Below are 25193 nucleotides of genomic sequence, written 5' to 3'. Positions count from 1 at the left end.
TCTCTTTTATTATTTATTTAATAAAACAACAACTGAGCAACAATACCCAATATGGCTTTAAAATAATCTAACATGTAACAACAATGTTTTCACTGCAAAACTTAATTTAGATTTCCATTTCTAAACAAAGGTTTTTCATGGAAAGGATATTAAAAGAAAATGCATTTGAACAGCCACATGGACTGCTTACTACTAGTTTACTTTTTGTAAGTGAGTCAATAATCGTTATATCTTTTCCTTCCTTTTCTTTTTTGGAACACAGACAATGCGCAAATTTAAATAAAAATGCTTTAATTTATATATATAGTTAAAATTATTGTATTATTTCTAGATCACTGTGGTTAAACATAGTTTCAAATGTGACTAATGAAATTCAGTCACAGGTACATTGACTACCAGCAGTGGAATCCTAGCTTAAACTAAAATCATAATGGAACGGCGATGATGCCATAATTGCCAAGCCTTTTAGCATCGTCGATTTATTATGTATTAAATAAATAAATTTTACCCTATTTATGTATATACAAATATAGTGTTAAAATATGAATACACTAGATTATGAAGGAATGGACCTTATTATGAATGGTGAATTGTATTTGATGTGAATCATATACAATAATAAATATCTTATTTACATAATAAGGCCTGTAATAGTATTTAATGGCTTACAAATTTCAGTTTGATCTAAATGTAATGCTTTGCTTTCTTGTAAAACAGATAATGTAATTCCTAACAATTCAGCTATTTGATTTGAAGGAAATGATTGTGACAAACACTTTGCTATATACGGTACTAAGTCTTCAGTGAAACAAACACAGAGAGATATAAAATTTTGCTTCTCTATCTCAGTAAAAGCTTGTTGTTCTCTGTGGTAAAATGCCACTAAGATCTGTGCAGCTTTGTCAAAAGACTTTTTAAAACCTCGATACACATCCTTCACAATATTTAATGGAGCTGTCAAACGAAGAGAATTTAAAACTGTTAACATGCCATTGCAATATTCTGCTAAAGGATAATAGTCTAACAAGTTCTCAGGTGGACCAGATGCCATATTTTCGTTTGGGGGTCTGGGTACATTCTTTATACTTGGTACTTTGTAAGTTTTCATTTGATATTCAAATTGAGTGTCAACTTTGTCTATGCCAACATTGAATTGCATTAAAATATTATTGCGAAACAAAGGTGTTAATACACATCTTAAATCAGCACCAACTCTACCAAATGAAAGGCAAAGATACATGCATTGATTCAATAAAGATTCAAAGCTTGATTCATCTTCTCTCCAAAGATCTTGATTTAATATTTGACCCAAACTTTCCACCTATAAAGAAAACAAAAGAAATTTTTATAAATATATAATATGTCATTTTAATATAAGCTTGAGACATAGTTGAAACTCACAATCTGTCAGTCATGTATGTTGTTGCATTTTAATGTGCATTGCCCACTCGCAATTTGTTTAATTACAATATTTTGTATGGTCATTGATCATATTACAGTTTATAGAATGGTGTATTTGGTGGTTTTCACTTGCTAGTCTACCAGATTCGCTGAGCAAATATAACTTCATTCCGAAAAATTGCTCTGATCAACCAATCATATATGACTATATATTATACAAAATATGAAGAATGTTCATGTTTATTATGTCAGACTTAATAAAAAATATGTTTATGTGTTTTTATTTGAACTCACACATTACAAGGGGTCAGGTTAAATTTAATTTAGCATGAAGATAGATTTTCTTTTTATTTATAATATAAATATTGATCATTACTAAAATTTAAATGTACTCTCATCAAAGAAATATAAAAGTAATAAGTAATAGCATCATTTTTACCTTTTGTTTCAGCCAACAAGATAAAGCACTGGTACCACTTAATTCATCATCTTTTACTTTAGACTCTTGAGTATCCGAAAGAAATATAGATTTGTGTTGAGTTATAACATTAAACAAATGAACTCTATGCAACTCTACTATTCTTCTCAAGACCTTCTCGGGTACTATAATAAATATTAAATAACATAAATTGATAATAATAATATTTATCAATCATTTTATCTTACATTGAACTTCTATTTTAGTTGGAACTGCACAGTGCAGTTGAATGATTCAAATAAACAGTGTACACATAACGATTAACGAAGTGTCTACAGCCATTATTAAAGTCTTTTTATTTTTAATCAAAATTCTTTGAAAGTAATTTCAACTCTGTTACAAATACCATATCAATTTTGCAGTAAATTTTTTAATATAGTATAGTTAAAATTTCTAAATTATTAAATAAAATTCTAAAAAAAGTTACATAATAATAAATAATGTACATACTTTCTGTATTTCTCGCATCTTCAAGTGCTTTGTCAAACCAAGCATTTCTTGCTTTTAGGAAATGTAAATGTAATCCATCTGAATTGACATTGCTTGTTTTTCCAGTTACTGATAGTCTATTTTGCTCATCATCAGTAGATTTAAACACAGTATTTGCTCTACGTAAGTAACCTAGTATCTAGGAAAACAAAAGACAAAAATATTTGAACCTATAAATACTTTATTTAATATTTGATAATTTCTTGACTTACCTGTAAGCACTGAGGTAGAGGTAAGTCATAATGAAGCTGATTAAATAAATGATAGAGTGTTTCAAACCATAAAGTCATGATTTCACTGGTGGTACTCTACAATCAAACAAAATATAATTAGTAATTTTTAAAACTAAATCTTCCATGTCTATTAAGTTGTACTTTAGATTTTTAATATTATACCTGCACTATTGGTATTTCAGAATACCTTTTTGATAGATTACGAATAAAAGCAAAAATATCCAATGCACTTTCATAGTCTTCAGCATTGAGAGCTTCACGCATCAATGATGGTAGCTCTAACAGCTCCAATAACTTGTCACTTTGATTTCTAATGCTACTATATCTCCTGAAATTTTAAGTAATGTATCTCAAATCAAATAATTCAGTTCCACATAACCAATATTAACTGATGTGATTTTGTTTCAACTTATATGAACTATGTAACAACAATTTACTTTATAGTAGGGCTGTGTATAATGCCACACAACAATACTTGATGTAGTTACAGGTGAACCCCTGTAGCTAGAGAGGCACAAGGGACATAACATTGCAGTTCCCATGGTTGGTGGCACATTGGTAATGAAGGAATGTCTATGGGTGATAATAGCTACTTACCATCAGATGGCTCATTATTTCATCTGCCTATCTATTTTATAAAAGGAAAGGTAGTGGGGCAGGAGTTAGGTTGGGTTTAGGTATTTTCTGTTTCCCTGAAAATTGTGACTTATAGAAATTTATATCTAACCTCTTTTCTTGAACAATATTTCCAGCTACTTGTGAAAAATTCTCACATTGCTGTACAAATTCTGGTGTTGAATCTAATAAATTTGTGAGTGACTCCTTAGACTTCACCAAATCCTTCATAATAGTTCTGGAAATATCAGCAGTCTCCACAAAAGTTTTATAATTAGTAAATGCTAAATCCTGTGTTTGTTCAGTAAGATGTTTCATCTCTTCGCTTAATCTATCAGGCTCACTTCTTACTTGATCCCAATTTTGAGATCCCAATTTCTTTATATAGTCAGTTATATCACTAAAATATTCTGCATTTTCTGAAAAACAACAATATCATACAATATTTGTAAATATTGAGTTTTCTTTAAATATACTAATCGTACAAAAAATAATAAAAATGTCTGTGTAATAAATATTTTTGTACGAAAAAGATTATCTAAAGATATTTTTAAAACCATCTATTATGTACCTGTAGTAGAGTCAGGAAACAACAGTTGACATAAATCCTTTAATTCTTGAGCCATCATGAAAAACTACCTAACGACTGCCAGGTAACAATTGTTACAAATTATTAATTAATGAAAAATTACCATTAGTAAAGCTATAGTAAAATTTAACTCTGACGAGATAAACAGTTTACCAATACGTATTACGTCAATGTCAATACAAGTGTCAAACGGCAACATTTTAACTCTTAAGTATATAATAAAAACCTTGAAAAGACCAATAAATTAAGGTGTATATTACTTTTAGTAATCTAAGTATCTGCAAATTATTTCTCAACAGTAAACTATGGAGTGAATTGAGATTTATTTTAATTTTATGATAATAAGCAGCCATCGAAGGATTCTCGTAACTATAGCATAATGCCTAACGTGTTCAGCCTTCAATAAATTACAATATTTTTTCATTTTTTAGTCTCGATTGTGCCTGCAGACATAAAACAAATTAAATATTTAAAACGATCTTATTATTTATATTATTTTCGTAATAATACTTAATGTACACCAAAATATAGAAAAATAATATTACGAGAATACGCAGTATCTAACAGCTGTACAAATAGGCGATCTAATTGCTAAAAACAATTTCTACCAGGCAACCTTAGGATACAGGACAAATTGCAAATTAATTGAAATAAAGATATTTATTCTATGTACTAGTGACGATAGTATTTTTGCGCAATGTATGAAATATTATATGTATTTCATAAACATAATATATCATTATAAAAATTGTTATATTTAGGATGCATACATTGAGTTCACCGAATTTAATAATCTATTATAAAATTTTTGAGTATCTATTATAAAATTTAATCTGTGACTGTAAAATTTTGGAAACCATTGGAAACGGAAGAAAACTGGAAAAGTTTGAGATAGCCATTTGCCATTAAATATCATAAATCTATCTTTCATAATCATTGTGGTATTTAAAGAATATTTTTTTTTGATTTATGTATATAATTAAAGTAAGTAATATACATACTATTAAAAATTTGGTTATGTCCTATGTTTTCATCTTTTCATCCATGTTGAACTATTGATAAGTTCTGTGATTGCGTCATGTAAATCTATAGATATATGAAGTATTACCAATAAGTGCATTGTTTAATATTTTTTTATTAAAGAATCCATCTTTCATTTGCAATAGTTTTTGTAATAAATCAAAAATTAATAAAAGTTTAAAAAAACAGCTTAACCTTTTCGTTTGACAAATATAACCTATTCATATTTGTGTCTTGACACCATTTTTGTTCAGCTTTCCGTTTATATGAATAGACTACGCTGTAGGTCTTCCCTAATGGTAGATATTTTTAATTAGATATTTTGATAAATCATAAAAATATAAATATATTATTGTTAATGTTTAGCTAGAAAGGTTATGTTGATGTTTTGATTTCAGATGATAGATGCATAGAAAATTTTGTTGACAGGAATTGTCCATTGATTCACGGCCGACGCACACTTCTATTATCAATGTAAGGAAATTACTTTAGATCTATTTTAATGTAATGAAATGTATATAATTTTTAATAATTAAGTATAACTAGATTGATAACGTGACTATGATATGAAATGTTTCGTCGTGATTTCAATTATTACCGATTTACTTTCAGTTATGTTTTTAAAGCCAGGAACAGCTTTTATTAATAATATGGAATATTTACTAGCATAGAGATACATACAAATATGTAACTCACAATTGTGATACAAAAAACGTTTTACCATCACAGTTGAATCTATTAAATCACTACAAAATGTTATATAAAATATAGTTGGTGTTTAATGGACCTAAAAGACCAAATCAAAATGGAGGGGGAGGATTTTCATCTTCATTGGGAGGAGGATGTAAAGGTTTGTTGATTTTATTGATGTTTTAACTTCATTCTCCAAACTTAATTTATAAACAATATAATAATATAAGTTATAAAAGATCACTACGGGATTTAAATACATCTTTGCCCAGCACAACAGGTACAACATAATTATTCAGAACATGATAGTGTCAAGTCTTGTCATAATCTCGGTACTAAATTAGCATAGTATTATTAAGAGCTTATGTTTAATATGTTTGAGTAGCAATGAACTCCATGTAATATAAATTTGATAGTGTACATAAATTTGAATTATTAATTAACATTAAAAAACCAAAATGTATACTTAGGTTTGTAAATTGAAATATAGCTCAAAATATAAAGCATATCTAAAGTTATGTAACAGTCTAAACGATCATTTGAAGCTTAAAAAGTTACTGGTCAGACATGTGCCAGATTTCCATTTGACAAGTGCGGGTTTCCTTACTATGTTATTCTCTAACAAACAAAATCTCCTTGGTTTTGGTTGGGGTATATATATCTTCAGCTAAAATTTAGGCATTCTAACCACTGAATTATCTCAGCTCAACATTTGTTGATCGATCAAGTAATAAATACTACCAGTTTGTTAAACTTGAGTAGATGTTTTGTGTTATAGTATTCAATAAGTATTATCTCTTTTTCATAATATAAATTAATTGTAATTATTATTATTCCACATATTTACTGAGTTTTTAGCTGAAAGCCTTTATTCTGCTATACTTTAAAAACCTAATTGCATTAACTACAGGTGCAAGCAATATAGTTAACTTTTTTAATTATAAGCAACAAATCTATTGAAAAATTCTGTGGTCAATAGACAAATTATCCCGTTGCAAACTACAAATATTTTACTTTAGTAATAGTTATGTCAATCAATTTTTTTTTTCTACCCTTGAATTTGGTAATGATTTAATAAAAGGCTAAAAATAAATTTGTTTTACTAATTGGTTCATTAAATCCCTTTTTTATAAATTTATTATAAGAAGAGTTTTTTTACTATTGCTTAATGATGTGTTTTTTATTTATAACATTCAATGAATGCATAGATAGTTTCATACAAGTGTTAAATTGTGTAAAATGTTTTACCTGATATTTGATTCATTATAACTCTGACAAAATATTCAGTTAAATTCATATTTGGTCTACTGCTAGGTATTATTGCAATTGTGTTACTATAAGTGCATTGTGACTAAACAGTGTAATTTTATTTCAGCGTAATATAGTTGCAAGTGAAGAAGTTATATGTGGCCTTGATAATGTGCAAAATGAAACATATACTAACATGGTAAGTATACAAACCTGATATATGTATTTAGTTCCATTTATTTATAATCATATATAAAAAATGGTACATAAAAAAAAACTCCCATATTTATCAAAAATGAATGTAAAAACCAAAAATTAAAAATTAAAAATTAAATTATTAAAATGATTGGTAAGAAACTGCAAATTCTTTTAATGAATCTCCACAAAATGAACTAAAAAATGAATTTGCCTATTTAACTGTATATCAATAGATGGTTTCAGTCAAGAAGCACCATATAACATATAATTATGGTCAATGAATTTAAAGTCTAGAACCATTAAATTTTAAAGTGGGTATGAAACTAAATATATTTCATTACCACCTATCCTACCCTATATGTAGGTATCTAAGAGTGTGCACCGAAAATTAGGCAGACAGCCAGCATCAACTGCTGTAATGTAAGATTGTTCAGCATTGTAGCCGATTGCTGAATGTTCCACATGTATTTTGTCACATTGTAGATATTTATAATATATAATCTTCAATATTAATTTCACATTGTAGTATTTTATTCATGGACTCCTGAGCTCAAACACTAAATAAAATAAGTATATATGTTACTTTTTTATCAATTTTAAAAATTAAAAATACATTTTGTTTTGGCAGACTGAAGAAATTATTGAAGATACTGATCAAATGGCAGCCGAAAATCTTATGTATTTATCACAAGATGTAGTTACCTATACAGAAAGTGCTGAGCTTGCTCAAGACCCAAACGTTGAATGTGTTACGGAAGAGGTTGTTACTGATGATTGGGTCATATCTGGTGGACAAGAAAGGTGATTGGTTAATTGAATCAGAAGTGACTAATATGTCTGTTTCTCCTAATAAATACCTTTGAAAGCATGTTTTAGCTTCATAACCATTATTATTGTTCACCAAATTAGTATTATTTATAGTCAGAAATTTTATATTAATAGCTTGTTGATTAATAGAGACTGCAAACATTTGTATTAAATATGAAGAACATTATTGAATATAACATGCCTATAGTGAACTTCTTTAATTATTTGTTTATAATTGTTTTGTATGTTTTACTCACTTTGTTGGTATTATTAAATGGTTTTGGAATATCTGAAAGGATAATAAATAACATGTATGATTTAAGCTTTCCTTTCAGAGTGGAGGTGCCCTTAGAACATTTAGCTAATCCTATTCAAGACATAAAAATAGAAAATGACATTGATGTTCCACTACCAACAGATCAAGTAAGATGCTCATGATCAATTCAATATAAATAATACTAACATTACTTTATGTATTTTTGTGTAATGTATGTAAGGTATGTTAAATGTTTTATGTGAGGTTTGATGAAATAAAAATGATGTAATGGTAAAAATATATGATATTAATCTCAAATTGTCCAACACAATACACAATATGCATGATGCTAGTACTTTACTTTGAAATAAAATAAAAATAAACTGATTTGTGGTTGGCTTACAATTTCAATATTATAATACATTTCTTTGTATTAAAAAAAAAGTTTGTTGTAAAGGATGACTTAAATTTCCTATTTTATCACATAAAGACTTCTTCAGTCATTTGTACTTTCTGTACCTATAATATTCAATATTACATACCTGTATTAAATAAAGAAACATATACTATTTGTAACTATTCTATCATGAAACTAAAATATGATCATCTATCGCTGGGATCTTAGATTGCCTTAACAGGCCTCAAGATGCTCTTTTCCACAATACTAATATAATTATATTTTTTTATTAGTAGTGCATCTGAACCTGTTTTGATTTGTAATAATAATAGTAAACATTTTATATTGTACTTAAAACTTTTGCATCTTTCAGGATGAATACACAGCTATGCGTCCGTGGCCTTGTGATTTCTGTTCACGGCGGTTTCGCAAAAAAGCGGCGTTGATGAATCACATGGTGGCGCACCAAAACGACCGCCCCCATGCTTGTAACCTGTGCGGTGTCCGATACGTGCGCAAGTGTGACCTCATGAACCATCTCAAGGTACACGCATTTGTGCCTGACAACCCGGAGCCCACGGACTACCAACATGGTGAGTGCCACTGATGAACTATATTGTTTGTGCCCTGGGAGTTTAATTAATCTTCAAAAATTGTATTTAATGTAGTATCTAAAGTACGTGAATTAGTCCCTCCAATCCTTCTTTTCAGATGAAATTATTGCTCATACACCATTATTAAAAACTAAGAAAAAGAGGGGACGCCGGAAAAAGACTGCTGAGCCTGTCGAGGTAATTGCCAGCAGACGATTTATTAAAATTTAAAGCTTATTACGGTAAGTGCACTTGTACGTACACTTACGTTTACGTATAATAATCTCAATATCTACAATGATAGGAGCAGAACGGAGTGCGGGAGAACATGACCTCGGCCCGCACGCAGCAGTGGTCGCGTCGCGCGCGCGCGCCGTCCGCGCCGCCGCCCGCGCCTCCCTCGCCCTCGCCCTCCCCGCCGCCGCCGCCCACGCCGCCGCTGCCCGCGGATCCCTCCAGGCCCTTCGTCTGTCGGCATTGTGGCGTCGGCTTTGCGAGGGAGAAGGCACTTCAGTCACATTCTAGAGTGAATATTACAACAATTAACCTATGAATTATTTTGTGAATGTTTTCGGAATTCGCATTGAAATTTAAATCTTACATCTTACATTCATATTATATTAATCATTTCTATATTTCAATTTTAATATAAAATACTGATTGATATCTGAGTGAATTACGTTTTTAAATTTAAAAGTGTGGAATTAACGATTAACGTTGTGCGGCAGGTGCACGGCGGCGACTCGCCCGTGGAATGCGGCGAGTGCGGCGAGCTGTGCTGGTCGCGCGAGGCGCTGCGCTCGCACGCGGCGTCGCGACACCCGCACCTCGCGCACGCGCCCTCCGCGCCCAAGCGGGAACCCTCCTACGACGATTGCAACTCCGGTTATTATAATCCAATAGATTATATACATTAGAATGGTATACCATGATTAAAGTAGCATTATTATGTCGCTAGTGAAGTAGGAACGTAATATTATAAAGGCGAAATAGACTTTGTTTATTTGTTACGCTTTCACATCTTGACTACTCAACCGATCATCACGAAATTTTGCTTACATGTCGTGCCGACAGGTACAGAAATGGACATAAGACACTTGACTCTTAACCTCCTTCCTTTCACCAACTCACAGAGGGGCGAAGGCTCGATTGAAACTAGTCTATACCCTTATTATAAAGAGGTAAAATTAGTTTATTTGTCTGTAATCTCTGGAACCAATAATACAATATGAAAATTGTGTTCACTGGTAGTAAACTACATTATTCCTGACTGTTATAGGCTGTAAATGATATTTATATAATTTCATTTTATTTTTAAATAAATTGCATCCGTGCGATGCCTTGACTTGCAAATTTGAAGCATATGTAAAGTTAGAAAATAAAACAGGTGACGATATGGAATTCCGCCTATCACCACTGGCACACAGCGGCAGCGAGCGCGGCGAGAGGGAGCGCGACCGCGAGCGCGGCACGCTGGACGTACGGGGGCCCGAGCTCTTCTGTGGCGACTGCGGCGTGGCCTTCCAGCGCGCCGACCTCCTGAGGCGACACGTCGCCGCTGCGCACAGGTACCATCACATTTAACATACCTAGTATTCACTTATACAAGATATTCACGAACTCAAGAAATTGCGCGTTACTTTTGTATTTTAATTTAAAACACAATAGTAACTTAAATATACACTTATATATAAACAGAACAATTACCTTAACAACATTTTTCTTCCCTTGGAGTTAATTGCCAAGATGGTAGATTTTTCAAGGTAGTTAATTTGATCAAAGACACTAAAAGTTGGGAACACTATATAAATACGTAATCAATTTTGAAGTATTGCTGTGAAGATGTAACATTTATTCAATTTATTCCTAGTTATAAACGGCACGATAGCACGAGCAGCACATGGGAGCAGGAGCACACTTGCGACGTGTGCGGCGAGAGCTGCCCCGACGCGCTGCAACTGCTCGCGCACGCCGAGCGACATGCGGAGCGCCCACGTACCAACCGGTATTATAGTAGTTCACTTTTATAAGTTTGCGATTGAAGTATCTGAGTAACTGCAATTGGTGGTATCTTTAAATTTATTTTATCTTGTAAAGCACCTTTTGAATCAAGTGTGTTTTTAATTTATATTTAATCGTATTGAATACAGTATAGTAGTATTATACTTATATATATACATTTTTATAGAATGAAGAGACTGGCCCGTGGTCGAAACAATACTTCGAGTAATTCAAGGCAGTTCCCATGCAGAGAATGCGGTGAGACAAAGATTATCTTTGAATTAATAAATGCGATGGAAATTTTATCTGATTAAACAATACTCTTTAACACTAATCTTATTCATTTAGGCAAAGTATTCGGATCTCGCAGCTCACAGCAGATCCACATTCGCATACACACTGGTGAGCGGCCCTACGCGTGCCGTTTTTGTTGGAAAGCCTTCGCAGATGGCGGCACGTTGCGCAAGCACGAGAGAATACACACTGGTTATTATAACTTATTTTAAATACATTCAGTGGTAATTTAAAACTAAAATATAGGTAAATTTATTTCAACAAGTTATCTCTATAGTTTGATTACATTATTTAAGTAGTCACGAAGTATATTTAAGCAATATTAAAATAAAAATTACTATAATATTGTGTGCTATAATAGAAATTGAACATGGTGAATTTATTATTTACACTTTTGTGTCCCCATTTAACCAAAAATACATGTATAAACTAGCCGCTAAATAGTTTAAAAAAACTTAATAGAAAAGGTCGATTTCAGTATTTGGAGTGATGTTGACGATGAAGTTATTGATATATATTTTATAAATATGATCCGGTGAAACTTGAGATATATCTATTCAGATACTGAATGTATTTTTTTATCCATAATCAATGCTCCAGTTTTAAGATATTTTGAAAATAGTAAACGCTATTTTAGCGATCCGCAAGGACTGTCCTCTTAAATACGTAAATCTAAAGTTTGTTTATCTTTATTACAACTTCAATTGGAATAGGCTATATATATATTCGATATGTCAGGTATTGACAGGTTTTATAAAGAAATCGTTGCAAGCAAACAGTTGTTTACAAATTACTAGCGAATTTATCAATAAATCAATATTATTAATATAATTCGAATATGATATGTAGGTGAAAAACCGTACGCATGTGCGGTGTGTCCGCGCGCGTTCAACCAACGCGTCGTGTTGCGCGAGCACGTGCGCTCGCACCACTCCGCGCCCGACCGACGCGCTAATGGTAAGTCTATAATGCCTTAATATTATTTATAGTTCATTTCTTACCCATTCGGCTTTTAAGGAAAGAAAGAAAGAAAGTATTAAGGCTTACATAAACGAAAAGTGGCCTTATTTGAATTGTATTAAAACATAAAAAAAGGTTAATCGACAAAATTTATAACATTTCCTCTTCGTTTAATAGAAGCAAATTAGCGTCTGTTATTGTAATTGTATAGTTATTGTAATGATTATAAATTGACATATTAATGTAACGAACATAAGTCTCGTATTCATTCATGACTGAATTTTTTTAATAAATGATGTCCACCAGACCAATATCGTACACGGATTTTACTAGCGATTAAGCGAGATTATGCAGAACTTAGAATAGCGCACATGGTCACACTCATATATGTTCTCCACTTTTAGTGATACCATTCTCAGTGATACTGCGATGGGATGGTAAATAAGACGCGACCAAAAGAGTACAGGCGCTGGGAATACCTCAAAATCTCAGTCTGCAGTTTCATTAACTAACCACTACTCTAACTATTGACTCTAATATCCGAAAATGGTTTAAGTTTTACAGTTTATTCTTGTTTATCAAATATGCTCTATTTATGGATTGAAAAAATTAAAATTATAATTATTTTAGGTGGCTATCAATATTGCTGCGTAGTTTGTGGACGACCTTTACATTCAAGTGCTGAATTAGTCCAACATCTCATTCAGCACTGTGATGAAAATACAGCGCTGAAAAGGCAACCCCAGGTTAGTACAGATATGATGTTATTTAAAAATTATTGCCATTATATAATTTATAAATGACATTATGATTTAATTGTAAAATACCTATACATAAATTTTACAAAATCCTTTTAGAATGGACCAAGAAAGTACAAACGACGGCGAAAAGCGAGAGTGGAGGAGTCACCTGTACACAATGACTGGGAGCGTGCTACTACACCTTCACCCGCGCGTTCAGCCTCACCCGCTGGCGCGCCGTCGCCCTCGCCCTCCCCGCCTCGTCCCACGCGTGCCACCCGCGCGCCGCGCGCCTACTCGCCGCCGCGCCGCCGTCGCCGTCGCGCCCCACCCCCGCCGCGACCCAAGATGATTCACACGGAGGAGCCTCGGCCCAGGACGAAACAGGTACGGACACGCGTACCAGTGTTCGTCGGTAGTGAGTCTACATATCACTATAATATGGCGTTGAACTGAAATTTTATGTCCCTTGTACCTACATTACACTAGCTCATTCACTGGAACCGGAACATAACAATACAACCTATTGTTTGGCGGTAGATATACAATACTTTAAAAAAAAAACCTTTTAAAACAGGTCCGGAGTCGCAGGCCTCCCAGACACCCAGCGGACGACTTGAGAGCAATCGGACCTCATTCTCCGTCACCGGCTCCAGCCTCACCCGTACCATCTCCGCCCTCTCCCTCTCATCTCACGACTACTACGGATGAAGGGCCATACAAATGTGAAATGTGCTCTTTGGAGTTTCCACGACGTGATGCCTTGCTTCTTCATGTTCCTGTTCACATATGACAAACGCGTAACCAAACTCGACGGAGGCTTCGTTCGCAACGCGCCGCTTAAAGCGGATAAAGTGTGACTCTCGTTGAACGACAGGTCGCACTACAAAAAGACTGAAATCTCTCCTTAGTGATATATGGATCCTAGATGGCAATCGATATTTTAAAAGTTTCAATTTAAATCTTAATAAGGCCCTTCACCAGACATTAAGGTTCTGGTTTAGATCAAATAATTGTCATCAGAATCTCCATCAAGGGCAGTCTTACAATGTCTCGTAGCGTAACTTTATCACTAATGCTATCACGGCCCTGGCAGCCAAAGAATCAAGTCAAAGTATTTATTTAGCTACATATTTGTGTAACTTGATATATTGTTGATGTTTAACATAAAATGTAATGTAAGAAATCACTAAAAAAACAATGCAATTATAAAAAAAAAAATGTATGACAATACAATATTACAGTTTCAAAATCATTTGTTAAATAAAATATTTGTATCATAGATGTATTTGTTTTATGATGACTGTTCTAGAAACATTGTATGTCTATATTATCAGACTATAATTACCTAATATAGCTATTTTTTTTATATATAACTGTACATACTTGTATTAAAATATTGTTCATACAATAGTAATGCGATTTGATAAGGAACATTTCTACACATGTTATATAGGAATTAAAATATACGTCATTACCACATTATCGTTATAGTAAGCCTCGTTAGCTTATGCAGTTTATGTGTCGCCTAGCTTCACGAACATTACAGGTCCTACCCCTGGGCCTCTTGCCGTATCCATTCCTACAACATAGTATACGCTTAGTTCGAGAAAAATAAGAATATTTTTAGCGTTGAAGAGAAAGCTTTCCCAGTGTTTTTAATAAACTTAATGGACGTAATAACAGTAAGACAACATATTAGTGTTACATTTAAGATCTATATTAAAACTTTCACCAGTCTATCTTTGTTAAGTCCATAAATATTGATCGGTATTATTTAATGAAAAATGCGAATAATTTTATAAAACACTTAAATTTAATGTTTAATTCAACATACGTTGAATAGCTCAAAAAAGAAAAAAAATAATTTAGGATTTGCAATTAAATACATGATATGTGTACTATATTTTCAATAATATCAATGTCATTTTATTCCTTACAAAGGATAGATTATGATCAATGCAACAAGATATGATTTTTACGCAAAAAAAAAGTCACAGGGTCATATCTGCACATTTGTATTTTTTATAAGATTAATTGATTATTTTCTGTGTAATTGAAGTAAAGTAATATTCATATTTGTTATATATAATCAATCGAAAACTTTTTAATTCGATATATGTAAATACAGTTGGCGGATTTATATCTTGAGTCAACATTCATGAATAATTTAAAATTCTAAAAACATTCACTCACACTTAAGGTTACCAGGGGAGAGTTAATAAAAATGAATTAATAAAAAAATATAAACATCGTGAACACAATTCTTATTATAATAAATAAATTTGTATCCAGTTGAATAATTTTAATTTGATAATATATTGATGTGCGATATAATATATGTATATATACAATTTAGCAACATTGTATAAATATGAAGTATTTGCACTGTTTTATTATTTGACTGATAATATGGATTGTTGAGAGCGATTCTGTATGTAGATTGTAAATATTGTATATAAACTATAAATATTAAAGTAGTTTGTGACATCTGTTAAATTTATTTACAGTTGCATCTGCTTTGGCGTACATTTAAATTAAAAATATATTTCATAATCTGTATATTAAATACCGCAAAGACAGGTTTCATTTAAAAAAAATATCAATATTCCTTTTTTAATTACCTGAATATAAATAGAGTACATTGTGCCATACATCCATCCAGAGAATGACATTCATATACATTCTCGGAAATCATCAGGGTTAATGGATTATAGATGCGTTTAAAAAAATATATTCCTTGGCTCAAAACTTTTGAATAAAAATATGAAATTTAAAACAATAACAAAATTTTACATATTGAATATTCTAATAAGATTAACTTACTTTTTTTCTTTATGTTCTGTACATAGCTGCAACCAAGTATTCATTTTATATGACTATTAAATAAAATTAAATATATTATAAGTTGATTTTTTTTAACTGCTCAAAAAATCAATTAAGAATATTTTATTTTTACGTAGATATCTTATGTGAAACAAAAAATATTTATAAGTTCGTTTTTTAAGCAGTTCATTTTTAAACAGCTCCCAAACTTTGTAAATAAGCTATTATATACAAATGTACAATAGTACAACAATTATTATATTATTATTATTTTGATAAAATTGGCGGACTGGTATAAAATTTTGACAATATCTTACATCGCCAAAGCGTCGCTAATATTAGGAACTAAGTTGGAGCTTAGTATGGTGTTGCTGCACTGGCTCACCTTACTTACCCTTCAAACCAGAATTTAGCGACATTATTAAGCTTTGCGGTTTGGCAGGAGAATATATGGTTTTTGGGTGATACCTACCGAGACGGGCTGGCACGAAGCCCTACTAACAAGTACATATATGAAGCCATTATTTATTTGTATTCATATTCGGTTCGGTTGAAGAAGTAATGATGGTATTATTTTCATTTTGGCTATATATGACGATTATGTATGACGTCTGCTCTCGTGAAACCAACAAGTTCTATCATGAATTTAGCTATAATTTATACATAATAATTATATAGTCTATAACTATCTGGAATAATGTACTATTCAAATGATAAATGAATTTTCAAATAGGTACGGGTGATCCGGAGTATACTTCCCGCGTAGTAACAAACTCCTAAACTGATCGAAGACGCAGTGACTCCATCACTGATCACGAAGAGGGAGATGGTGATGTCCCTCGGCCGCTTGAGAACCAAGAACTTCAGTGGACATGGCGTACCACACCCTGACTTATTGTGCTAAGTGGAGTTAGTTGATGTGGTTTTTAACCACTGAAACCTCTACGATGGTCGTCCTGCTTACGGGATCGTTATGACAACACGCATTCGAAGCTCCTCTTGTGGGGTTGTCCGCGCAAATTCAGAACCTTTATAAAGGGAGGGGGAGAGAAATCATCTTAATCCCGAACTTAATCCGAGCTTCGTCGCACTCAGGAAAAGGTAGAAAATTGTTTCGATTTCGACCTCCGTGACCTTGACACAGTTCCGTTCGCCTCGGGGAGAGAGAGTGATCTCTATAGCCTCAGGGGGCAGATAGTTCACTTGATCCCTTCGCACTAGATAGGGCAACGTGAGTTCATCCCAGCATCTGAGCCCCCTTTGGGCTGTTTAAAAGTAATGTCAGTACTGAGCCAAGATAATGCATCAACTGTTTGGCACTATGTCAATTCCACTCTATCGTCTCCTTCCAGACTATTCCCGCCTACTTCCTGGAGGAACTGTGCTATGGCCCAGTTTCCTCCATTAAGTACAAATATACATAGGTGACAATAAAAGCGACTTATCCATAGATAGCTCGCTTTTATTGTCACCTAATTAAAATTTTAAAGATGCATATTTGTATAATAAACATTTCTCTATTATAGAAAAATAAAACTTAATTATAAAAGAAATAAGTAAAATGATATGGTTATTAAGTAACCGTTTCTATCACATCTAAAAAAGCTATGAATATCGTTCTGATACGTCAATGCATATAAAGCAACTTTAAACGCATGAAATATTCCTTCTGTCTCTCTTTAACATAATGGTAACCTGTCTGTAAGAAAGAGTGAAGGAATGTGAAACCGATTTCGATATCACATCTGAAATCGGATGTCAATATCGATATTTAATCAAAAAATCTGTTTCACAACCGATGTCACAAAATTCGGATAACGCCCATGCCTACAAATCTATAAACGACGTTTTATTTTTTTAAGCAAGTTTCTCACACTACGTTGTTGACAGTGTCAAATAGCGTTTTGATAGATTATAAGTTCTAGTTTACTGTTGATATTCTTGTTGGCTTTATATATAATTTAATAACTAATCGAATCTTATCGTTTATTAGAATCGAAATATTGAAATTTATTTATTTTGTTAAAGTCATACTTAAAAACATGATTTTATATCAATAATTTAAAATGTAATGTGACATTTCAGTTTTTAACAAAACGCATTTGATGATTTGTCACTTCATTTACAAATTCCAATTTTCGCTCTGGAGTTTTGTATCACTAATACTCAAAGTTTATCCCAGTACTTATTTTATATAACTAAAATATTAACTAAATCAAAGTATACAGAAAAGTAAAACGTAAACGAAAAGGTCACGTCTGTAAACCTTGCTGTACATTTAAATAATAACACATCATCTGTAATTAATTGAATTATTGAGAAACATAAGTAATCATCACGGCGGGTCGAGGTAGTATGCGGCGGGCTCGGGATGGCTACCAGTATCAGCCCATACCAAGGGCTGCTACAGACGATGTGTTTGAACACGAAAATGAACGAATGGCAGAAGAGCTGAGTGGAAAAATAACGACACTTAAACATATGTCAATAGAAATTGGAAACGAGGTGCGAATACAAGATAAAATATTACGAGGGATAGATGATGATGTTGATAGAAGTTCAGGATTTCTCGGTAAAACTATGGGTAGAGTTCTCAAATTGGGCAAAGGGAATCATAACTACTACATATTTTATTTATTCCTCTTTTCAATCTTTGTATTTTTCTTACTTTATATCATATTAAAGTTTAGGTGATATGCATTTTAGGGTTGATACTTTTGTTATGTTATGTGATAATTTCTCAGCAAATTTTCTAAGGTTTTGTAAATAGTAATATATTTAATTTGATGTTGGAAAATAAAAAAAATTATAATACTAAATAACCATATGTTTTGTTTATATTTATTGTAACTATATTTAAACAAAATAAATAAATTCATGAATGCTTTTAATTTCATTAGTAAGCCTTTTGAACTGAATGAATTATCTATGTCTTTTATCTATCATTTGAATAGTAAGTTTCCACTTTGCAGACACCAAGGAAATATAATTTCTCTGGTGTAATATAATTAATAATTTCAACAAATGGCTGGCTCTATGGAGAGATTTATACAACTTGTAATCTTAATATTGAGGGAAGCTGATCATTTATGTCACCGGGCTCAATGTCATGTTAGCCTGTATTATTCAAAAAGATTATTAATACACAGAACTGAAATATACATTTATTCAATATTCTGCACACTCGGCATAAACTGATTTTTATAAGAAGAAATTCTTGATATACAACTCTTTAAGCAAGTTTAAATTTTCTTCACTAAATTTATTTTTCTGAGCTGAGAGATAAAATCTGCAAGTAGTATTTAATACTTTTGCGCAACTATTTGCTGTGTCAATGAAAAGAGCAATAATACAACAAGCGGTTTGAAAATGATCTTTTGTGCAGTATTCACTCAAATCATCTAAAATAATTGTGGATGGAATATTTTGCCAATTTGGTAGAGTGACTACACTTTCAATGAGTGACTGTAGACTTGATGTGTAAAGAAAACTAATCATTTTCATATAATGTCTATCAATTTGATTCACATCCTGTGATAACTCAGGCAACTCATTTAACTCTTCCGACAATATATACAAAACTTTGCCATTTTTTGCACAAGATAATGCCTTACTGAAAAGGCTTTTTCTGTTTTGTACAGAATCTTCAAAGTAAAAATCACATATAACATTAACTTCAGTCATTTTTAGCTCCAAAAACGCTTGTGTAATCTCAATGCTCTAAATTTTTAGTAAAGTTAACTAACATTAATTAACATAAAAAATCAGAAAGTTGAAGAATTATATTTACAAATAACATTTAAATAGTTTGGCTTTAAAGTTAGAAGTTTGCGATTTTAATTGTTTACATATAATTTAGCCACAATCCACTGTCCACAGATTAATAATAATATAACAATTTACATCAAACTTAAAAATGTTTTCCCGCTAGTATTAGCCTCCCTTTTTCACTTTTTGTTAATATGCGTCTTCCTCTTCACTGTTCACTTTTGAATTGATTTGGTTCACTAATCACTTTCATATTAATAAATTATGACAAGCAGAGTATATCGTGAGCTGTCAAATTTGACATAAGGCTTTAGCTTTAGCCTCGAAGCTTTGTACGTTATTCACTTCTTTACATAGTATAATACAAAGTCGCTTTTTCTGTCCCTATGTCCCTTTGTATGCTTAAATCTTTAAAACTACGCAACGGATTTTGATGCGGTTTTTTTAAATAGATAGAGTGATTCGAGAGGAAGGTTTTTGTATATAATACATAGACAATATAGTTGAGTAACACTAATAATTTTAAAAGTTTCTAATGTGATGTCGTAAATTTATACATTTTTTTTGCTTACATTGTAAACGCTGGCTGAACCCTACGAGATAGATCAAAATAATGTACTTCACTATTGTACACCTTAAAACGGTCTTCAAAAAAAGTTCGCGATGGTATATGTCTATCTCTTAGGGATTACCCACATTGCACCCGTGCGAAACCGGGGTGGGTCGCTAGTATTAGTATAAAAGAGGTCTTTAATAACATTGTATTTTAGTTGATGTCTATATTATTGACAAATGTAACATTAAATTTCAGCTTTACATGCCCAATTATAATCAACTCAATATTTATAGCCAATTCTAATTAAAGAAAGAGTAAAGATAAACAACCCCTACCTATATAATTATATACACATTAAATATTGCATGGGATTTGTTAAAAGCTCCGTTGTAATATACACTAAACTACTGATAATACCACTTTATTTTTAAAGTTCTGATGTTAACATCGACAAGTGTTATTCAACAATTACACCTTTGCGTCAATTCAATTCTAAAGTAGTTTATTTGTCTTTATTAGTTCAAATAATAGTACCTACACTTTTTTCGTAGGTCTAAAAGTTTCATATTAACTTTCTGTATTTCATCTTTAAACTGTATTTTTACTATCCTTATTTTAGTATCCTTTACAACTACGTCCATTATTTACGATTTGACCATAATTATGACTGAGTAAATAAACTAAACAGATGAAAAAAAATGTTTTACAATGTTACTCCGCATTTTGCTTATGTTGCGACGGAGGTTAAATCGAATTTAAATCTTATAATTCTTAAAGGTGCCTAGAATAATTATTAATCATATATATTTTAAAATCACCATTATATATACATCCTGGAGTCTAGGCCACATAAAATCATACGTTTGATGACAATTAATTTACTTGGTGGTAGGGCTTTGTGCAAGCCCGTCTGGGTAGGTACCACCCACTCATCAGATATTCTACTGCCAAATAACAGTACTCTGTATTGTTGTGTTCCGGCTAGAAGGGTGAGTGAGCCAGTGTAATCACAGGCACAAGGGATATAACATCTTAGTTCCCGAGGTTGGTGGCGCATAGGTGATGTAAGGAATGGTTAATATTTCTTACAGCGCCTTTGTCTATGGGCGGTGGTGACCACTTACCATCAGGTGGCCCATATGCTCGTCCTCCAACCAATGCCATAAAAAAACAAAAAAAAAAAATATATATATATATGTCGTTCTCGATGATGTTAGCGCGTTTTTTAATATTATGCTCAAGTAAAAATAATGAAGAGATATACAAACACTAAACCCTTTCAATTTGAACATTCCAATTAAATTAAAATATATTTCTAAAACATTGATACCAGCTTTCCAAATATTACCTGGAATTGTAGCGGAATTAATTACTGTAAAGAGCCTGCAGGTGAGGTTGGAGTCAGGGCCAGCTTTAACCTTGATAGTTACCTAGAGACTCGGGCTGAACAAACAGTCGGCGCCCGTTTATACTCGGCAGGTGAACGACTATCTTTGACCTTGTCGGGTTTTCCAGTGCAATTTGATCGAGTACATACTCTAATGATATGCGTGGGGCACAGTATTGGGGGTATCCAGTACTTGAGACTGACACTCAAGATTTTGTTTGTTTATCTTTGTTTAATGATTATTTTGTTATTATTGTTGAGTTTAACCAAGTATCTTATCGTTACGGTTTATTACAACGGCGAAGTTATTGCAAATAAAATGAGGAGGAAGTTTTATAAAACGTTGAATTTACTAACTAAATGAAGAAAAATGTTTTTTTTTAATTATGTTTTTTATGACACCAGTTGTTAGTTTCAATACCTCGTCGCTTACTTTATTCATAATATCTATTTGTTTTTATAAAATAAATTCCAGTCATTGAGTCTCTTTTTCAGAAACTTATATATCATATCCATTCTTATATCTTTATCTTAACTAAAATGTCTTATTAATGTGCCTTTTTCGTGCAAACCTTTTTGTTTCTTCTTTGTAATCCCTTACTATTCTTTAAAAGTTTACACAAATAGCTAAAAATTAATGCTATACGATCAAATTGGCTACATTAACCCACCTATTTGTTTCTGTTTTTTCACAATTCTGTTATCATCATATAAACTTATGATAATATATTAAACGTTAAGGCGCTGAAATTTAGAATTAATTGTATGCTTTTTATCAAATTAAAATCTTTTTTATTTTTTATCTCCATATTGTAACTAACTTTAGGCTGTTCCATGTTCCTGTTTACGTAATGTAATTGTATACATTCAATTAATTGTAGGTACCTGGACATGTAGGCGGTAAGTCTCTTAAATCTTTATACACGTACATCTCATGTTGACTTATCTTACTTGCTACTCATCCCTGCTTTGTACGGATAGAATAAAGGATGACGTAAAACGGTTTACGCGGCCAGTAAAGCTCCCAGCTGAATTTTTTAACGTACGTATTGCAGCCAATTTACAGGAATCCTTTTTCCGAAACAGATATATGGTAAGCTTATCGTAGCTGTAGCGGCTGGATAGTAGGGCCCACACCCGGACAGCCCTCCTTCACAGATTTATCGCCTAATTTCCGATTTTGCGTTAGTCGCTCGGATATGTCTCTGCGAATACCTGGCTGCTGCAGCTCTTAGAGAACCGAGATGAGCCCCGGCGCATTGGTTGACATTCGTCTGAAGGAAGCCGAATTATACGCTCATGTCGAAATTGTAACCTGGAACCGTACAATGTTGATGGTGGTATGGATGCTTATGACCCTTCATGATGAGAGGGTTGCACTCTCTCGACTCGTCGATTGCCTGAACGGCTGGCTGGCGTCTACCCACACCGCATAGCTTCCCGTTTCATTCCGATTATTTGTCTATCGGCGCCACACCGGAAGCAAAGGCCTCGTTCAGCACTGAATGGGCAAACAGTTGCAACTCCTGCTTTCAAGTACAATCGCGAGTATGGTTAGATGTATCTTGCACTGAGAAGGCCCATATATTTCGGTTAATTCGCTAAAAATACATATCTACTGCCATAAAAAGTTGTTTATTAATTGAAAATATATTAAAAGTTGGCTGTTAAAAGGTTTCAAATAGTTTCACTTTAATTTAACATAAAAGATAACAGTTTAAAAAGTTGTAACTTCAGATATTATTTATATAATATACATTTATTAAAACAATGAACTTGATTCAATAAAACAATTCAATTGTAAATTAAATTTATTAAAAATCATTCCTATAAAATGGTTTTAAATATAAATTAGGCATGTTCTAGTGAAAGTATTTTAACATGTTTATGTTTAGAAAAAAAAAACAAACTTTTTTTTCTTAATATTATAAAATACAATAAAATAACTCCAATGTAATGGTATGCTATAAGAATATTTAATAATATTTACATTATTAAAACAAGTTAAATGGTTCTGGTTCTATAATTTTCGTTTCAATGTGTGCGTTATTGGACATGAGGAAAGTAAATTTTTTTTATATGCATTAAAAATTTAATTTGATCTATTGGTTATCAAGCCGCCTTGATTTATCAACGATTGCAATTTTTCGGCCACTTAATTTTTACATTTACTCATATAATTTTGATGTCTAAGTAGTAACACTAAATAATTTCAGTAAATAAAAAAGCTGTCAGTTGAAAAATTAATAAAGTATACACCGTAATAAGAAGTGACCTACTATTTACGTTGTTCTTATGTTATAGGCTACTAAACGGGACAGCGAAGTTAATTGTTATTAAATAAACATATTTACTTCTCAAAAAAAAGCACAAGTTATTTGATTTATGAGATTTTAACTGCAGAGCAAAGATATTCATTTTCATTATTTTTTTAGCCGTATATGCGCACATCCAGTTAAAGAATATTTCGCTAGCACTTAGCACCTCTTTTGTTAAGTATCGATATCTAATATGCAAAAATCTTTAAAAATGTGTTTGTTTAAAAATATTTTTATATTTTAAGTTATTATCCTGTTCAAACGATATGGCGACGTTTGCTATATTCGATAGCTCTGATGAAATTTATAAAATTGTTTGACAACTAATTTTGTACCTTTCTAGCATAAAAAATAAATACTTATTCTTTTGTAATTGTCATTAAAACAGATTACTTTCTCGCCATGAATTAAGTCGATAAGATCACTACCAACATCTTGAGCAATTTAAACTTCCAAGCATCTCATTACACTCTCAAATATTTTCTACTATTTAAACTAAAAATGCGTGATCAAATTTTAAACTACAACAGATACAGGTTAAAAGCAAGAAAAAGCATTATTCGCCATTACGTTTTTCTTCGGCCATTATCTGTCATGGTTCAAAACTTTTCACTGTAATTTTAGTACTAATTATTATACTTCAGATATTTTTGTATAATAATCTTTCCTTTTACATTTATTGGTTAATTCTTAAAAGAAATTGCCCAGAAAGGATTTGATAGTCATTTAATACTTAAATAATGTAAAGTTTGAAACTTGTTTGAAATAGTTGAAATGAAATAAGTTTAAAGACTTACATTAGTTGAAAAAATATTAAGTTTTTACATCTAAAACATATCTGTTTATGTATCATGTTTTGGCGGATATCATATTGAAAATATTGAAATTGCAAAGTCTGGATGAAGTTCCGCATGCTCTAAGCCACTAAACCATCACAGTTCTTTAACTCTATATATATGTATTTATTATTATTCTAGTCTAGAAATATACCATTAAAGTCCACAATGATACTTAATATTTTACATAGCTTCTATATTTAAATTATCTGTGTATATTGACAATCGTGAATTCGTGATACAATTAACCACTTACGTTACATGCTTATGACAGAGGGTTATTGATAGCTCTGTGATATTATAATTTCATTAGTGCCTATACAGTTGCACGAAATTTTGTCAATTGTCTCGATTCTGTGTCAAGTGCCAGTTAAAATGTAATTCATCTTGTCACAATGAATGACATATCATCACGATATCGCGCCTTTAACAATAACCCTGAGGCACATACATATTGTACATTAATAAAGAAGATATTTCCAGATATTTTTAA

General features: G+C 31.9%; 3 protein-coding genes across 6 annotated transcripts; 2 read left to right on the top strand and 1 right to left on the bottom strand.

Moving 5' to 3' along the window:
- Window positions 1-20: 20 nt before the first annotated feature.
- Window positions 21-3982, bottom strand: LOC125068515 (conserved oligomeric Golgi complex subunit 8). The gene is made up of 7 exons (XM_047677695.1): window positions 3788-3982; window positions 3329-3635; window positions 2764-2929; window positions 2581-2676; window positions 2330-2507; window positions 1841-2004; window positions 21-1321 (listed from the first exon to the last, which is right to left on the bottom strand). The coding sequence occupies exons 1-7, from the start codon at window positions 3843-3845 to the stop codon at window positions 632-634; spliced, it is 1659 nt and encodes a 552-aa protein (XP_047533651.1). The 5' UTR covers window positions 3846-3982; the 3' UTR covers window positions 21-631.
- Window positions 3983-4633: 651 nt separating this feature from the next.
- Window positions 4634-15864, top strand: LOC125068513 (zinc finger protein 628). Of its 4 annotated transcripts, none has more exons than XM_047677693.1 (18): window positions 4634-4789; window positions 5224-5299; window positions 5597-5675; window positions 6891-6962; window positions 7590-7762; window positions 8092-8191; window positions 8795-9014; window positions 9133-9212; window positions 9319-9540; window positions 9743-9899; window positions 10402-10582; window positions 10885-11019; window positions 11203-11273; window positions 11364-11501; window positions 12159-12266; window positions 12900-13015; window positions 13127-13396; window positions 13587-15864. In XM_047677693.1, exons 3-18 carry the CDS (start codon window positions 5607-5609, stop codon window positions 13800-13802), a joined length of 2328 nt encoding a protein of 775 aa, XP_047533649.1. In that variant the 5' UTR covers window positions 4634-4789; window positions 5224-5299; window positions 5597-5606; the 3' UTR covers window positions 13803-15864. The 4 variants fall into 4 exon arrangements, with proteins under 4 accessions (XP_047533649.1, XP_047533647.1, XP_047533650.1 ...); XM_047677691.1 differs by having other exon boundaries at window positions 4635-4789; window positions 5438-5675; XM_047677694.1 differs by having other exon boundaries at window positions 4636-4789; window positions 5438-5675; window positions 8104-8191.
- A 2085-nt stretch (window positions 15865-17949) lies between these two features.
- LOC125068254 (BET1 homolog) lies at window positions 17950-18718 on the top strand. The gene has a single exon (XM_047677339.1). It carries the CDS (start codon window positions 18191-18193, stop codon window positions 18527-18529), a length of 339 nt encoding a protein of 112 aa, XP_047533295.1. The 5' UTR covers window positions 17950-18190; the 3' UTR covers window positions 18530-18718.
- Window positions 18719-25193: the final 6475 nt, after the last annotated feature.

The sequence above is a fragment of the Vanessa atalanta genome, chromosome 13 (assembly GCF_905147765.1).
Source record: "Vanessa atalanta chromosome 13, ilVanAtal1.2, whole genome shotgun sequence".
NCBI classification, from domain to species: domain Eukaryota; kingdom Metazoa; phylum Arthropoda; class Insecta; order Lepidoptera; family Nymphalidae; genus Vanessa; species Vanessa atalanta.
This window is presented reverse-complemented; position numbering and strand designations above follow the sequence as displayed.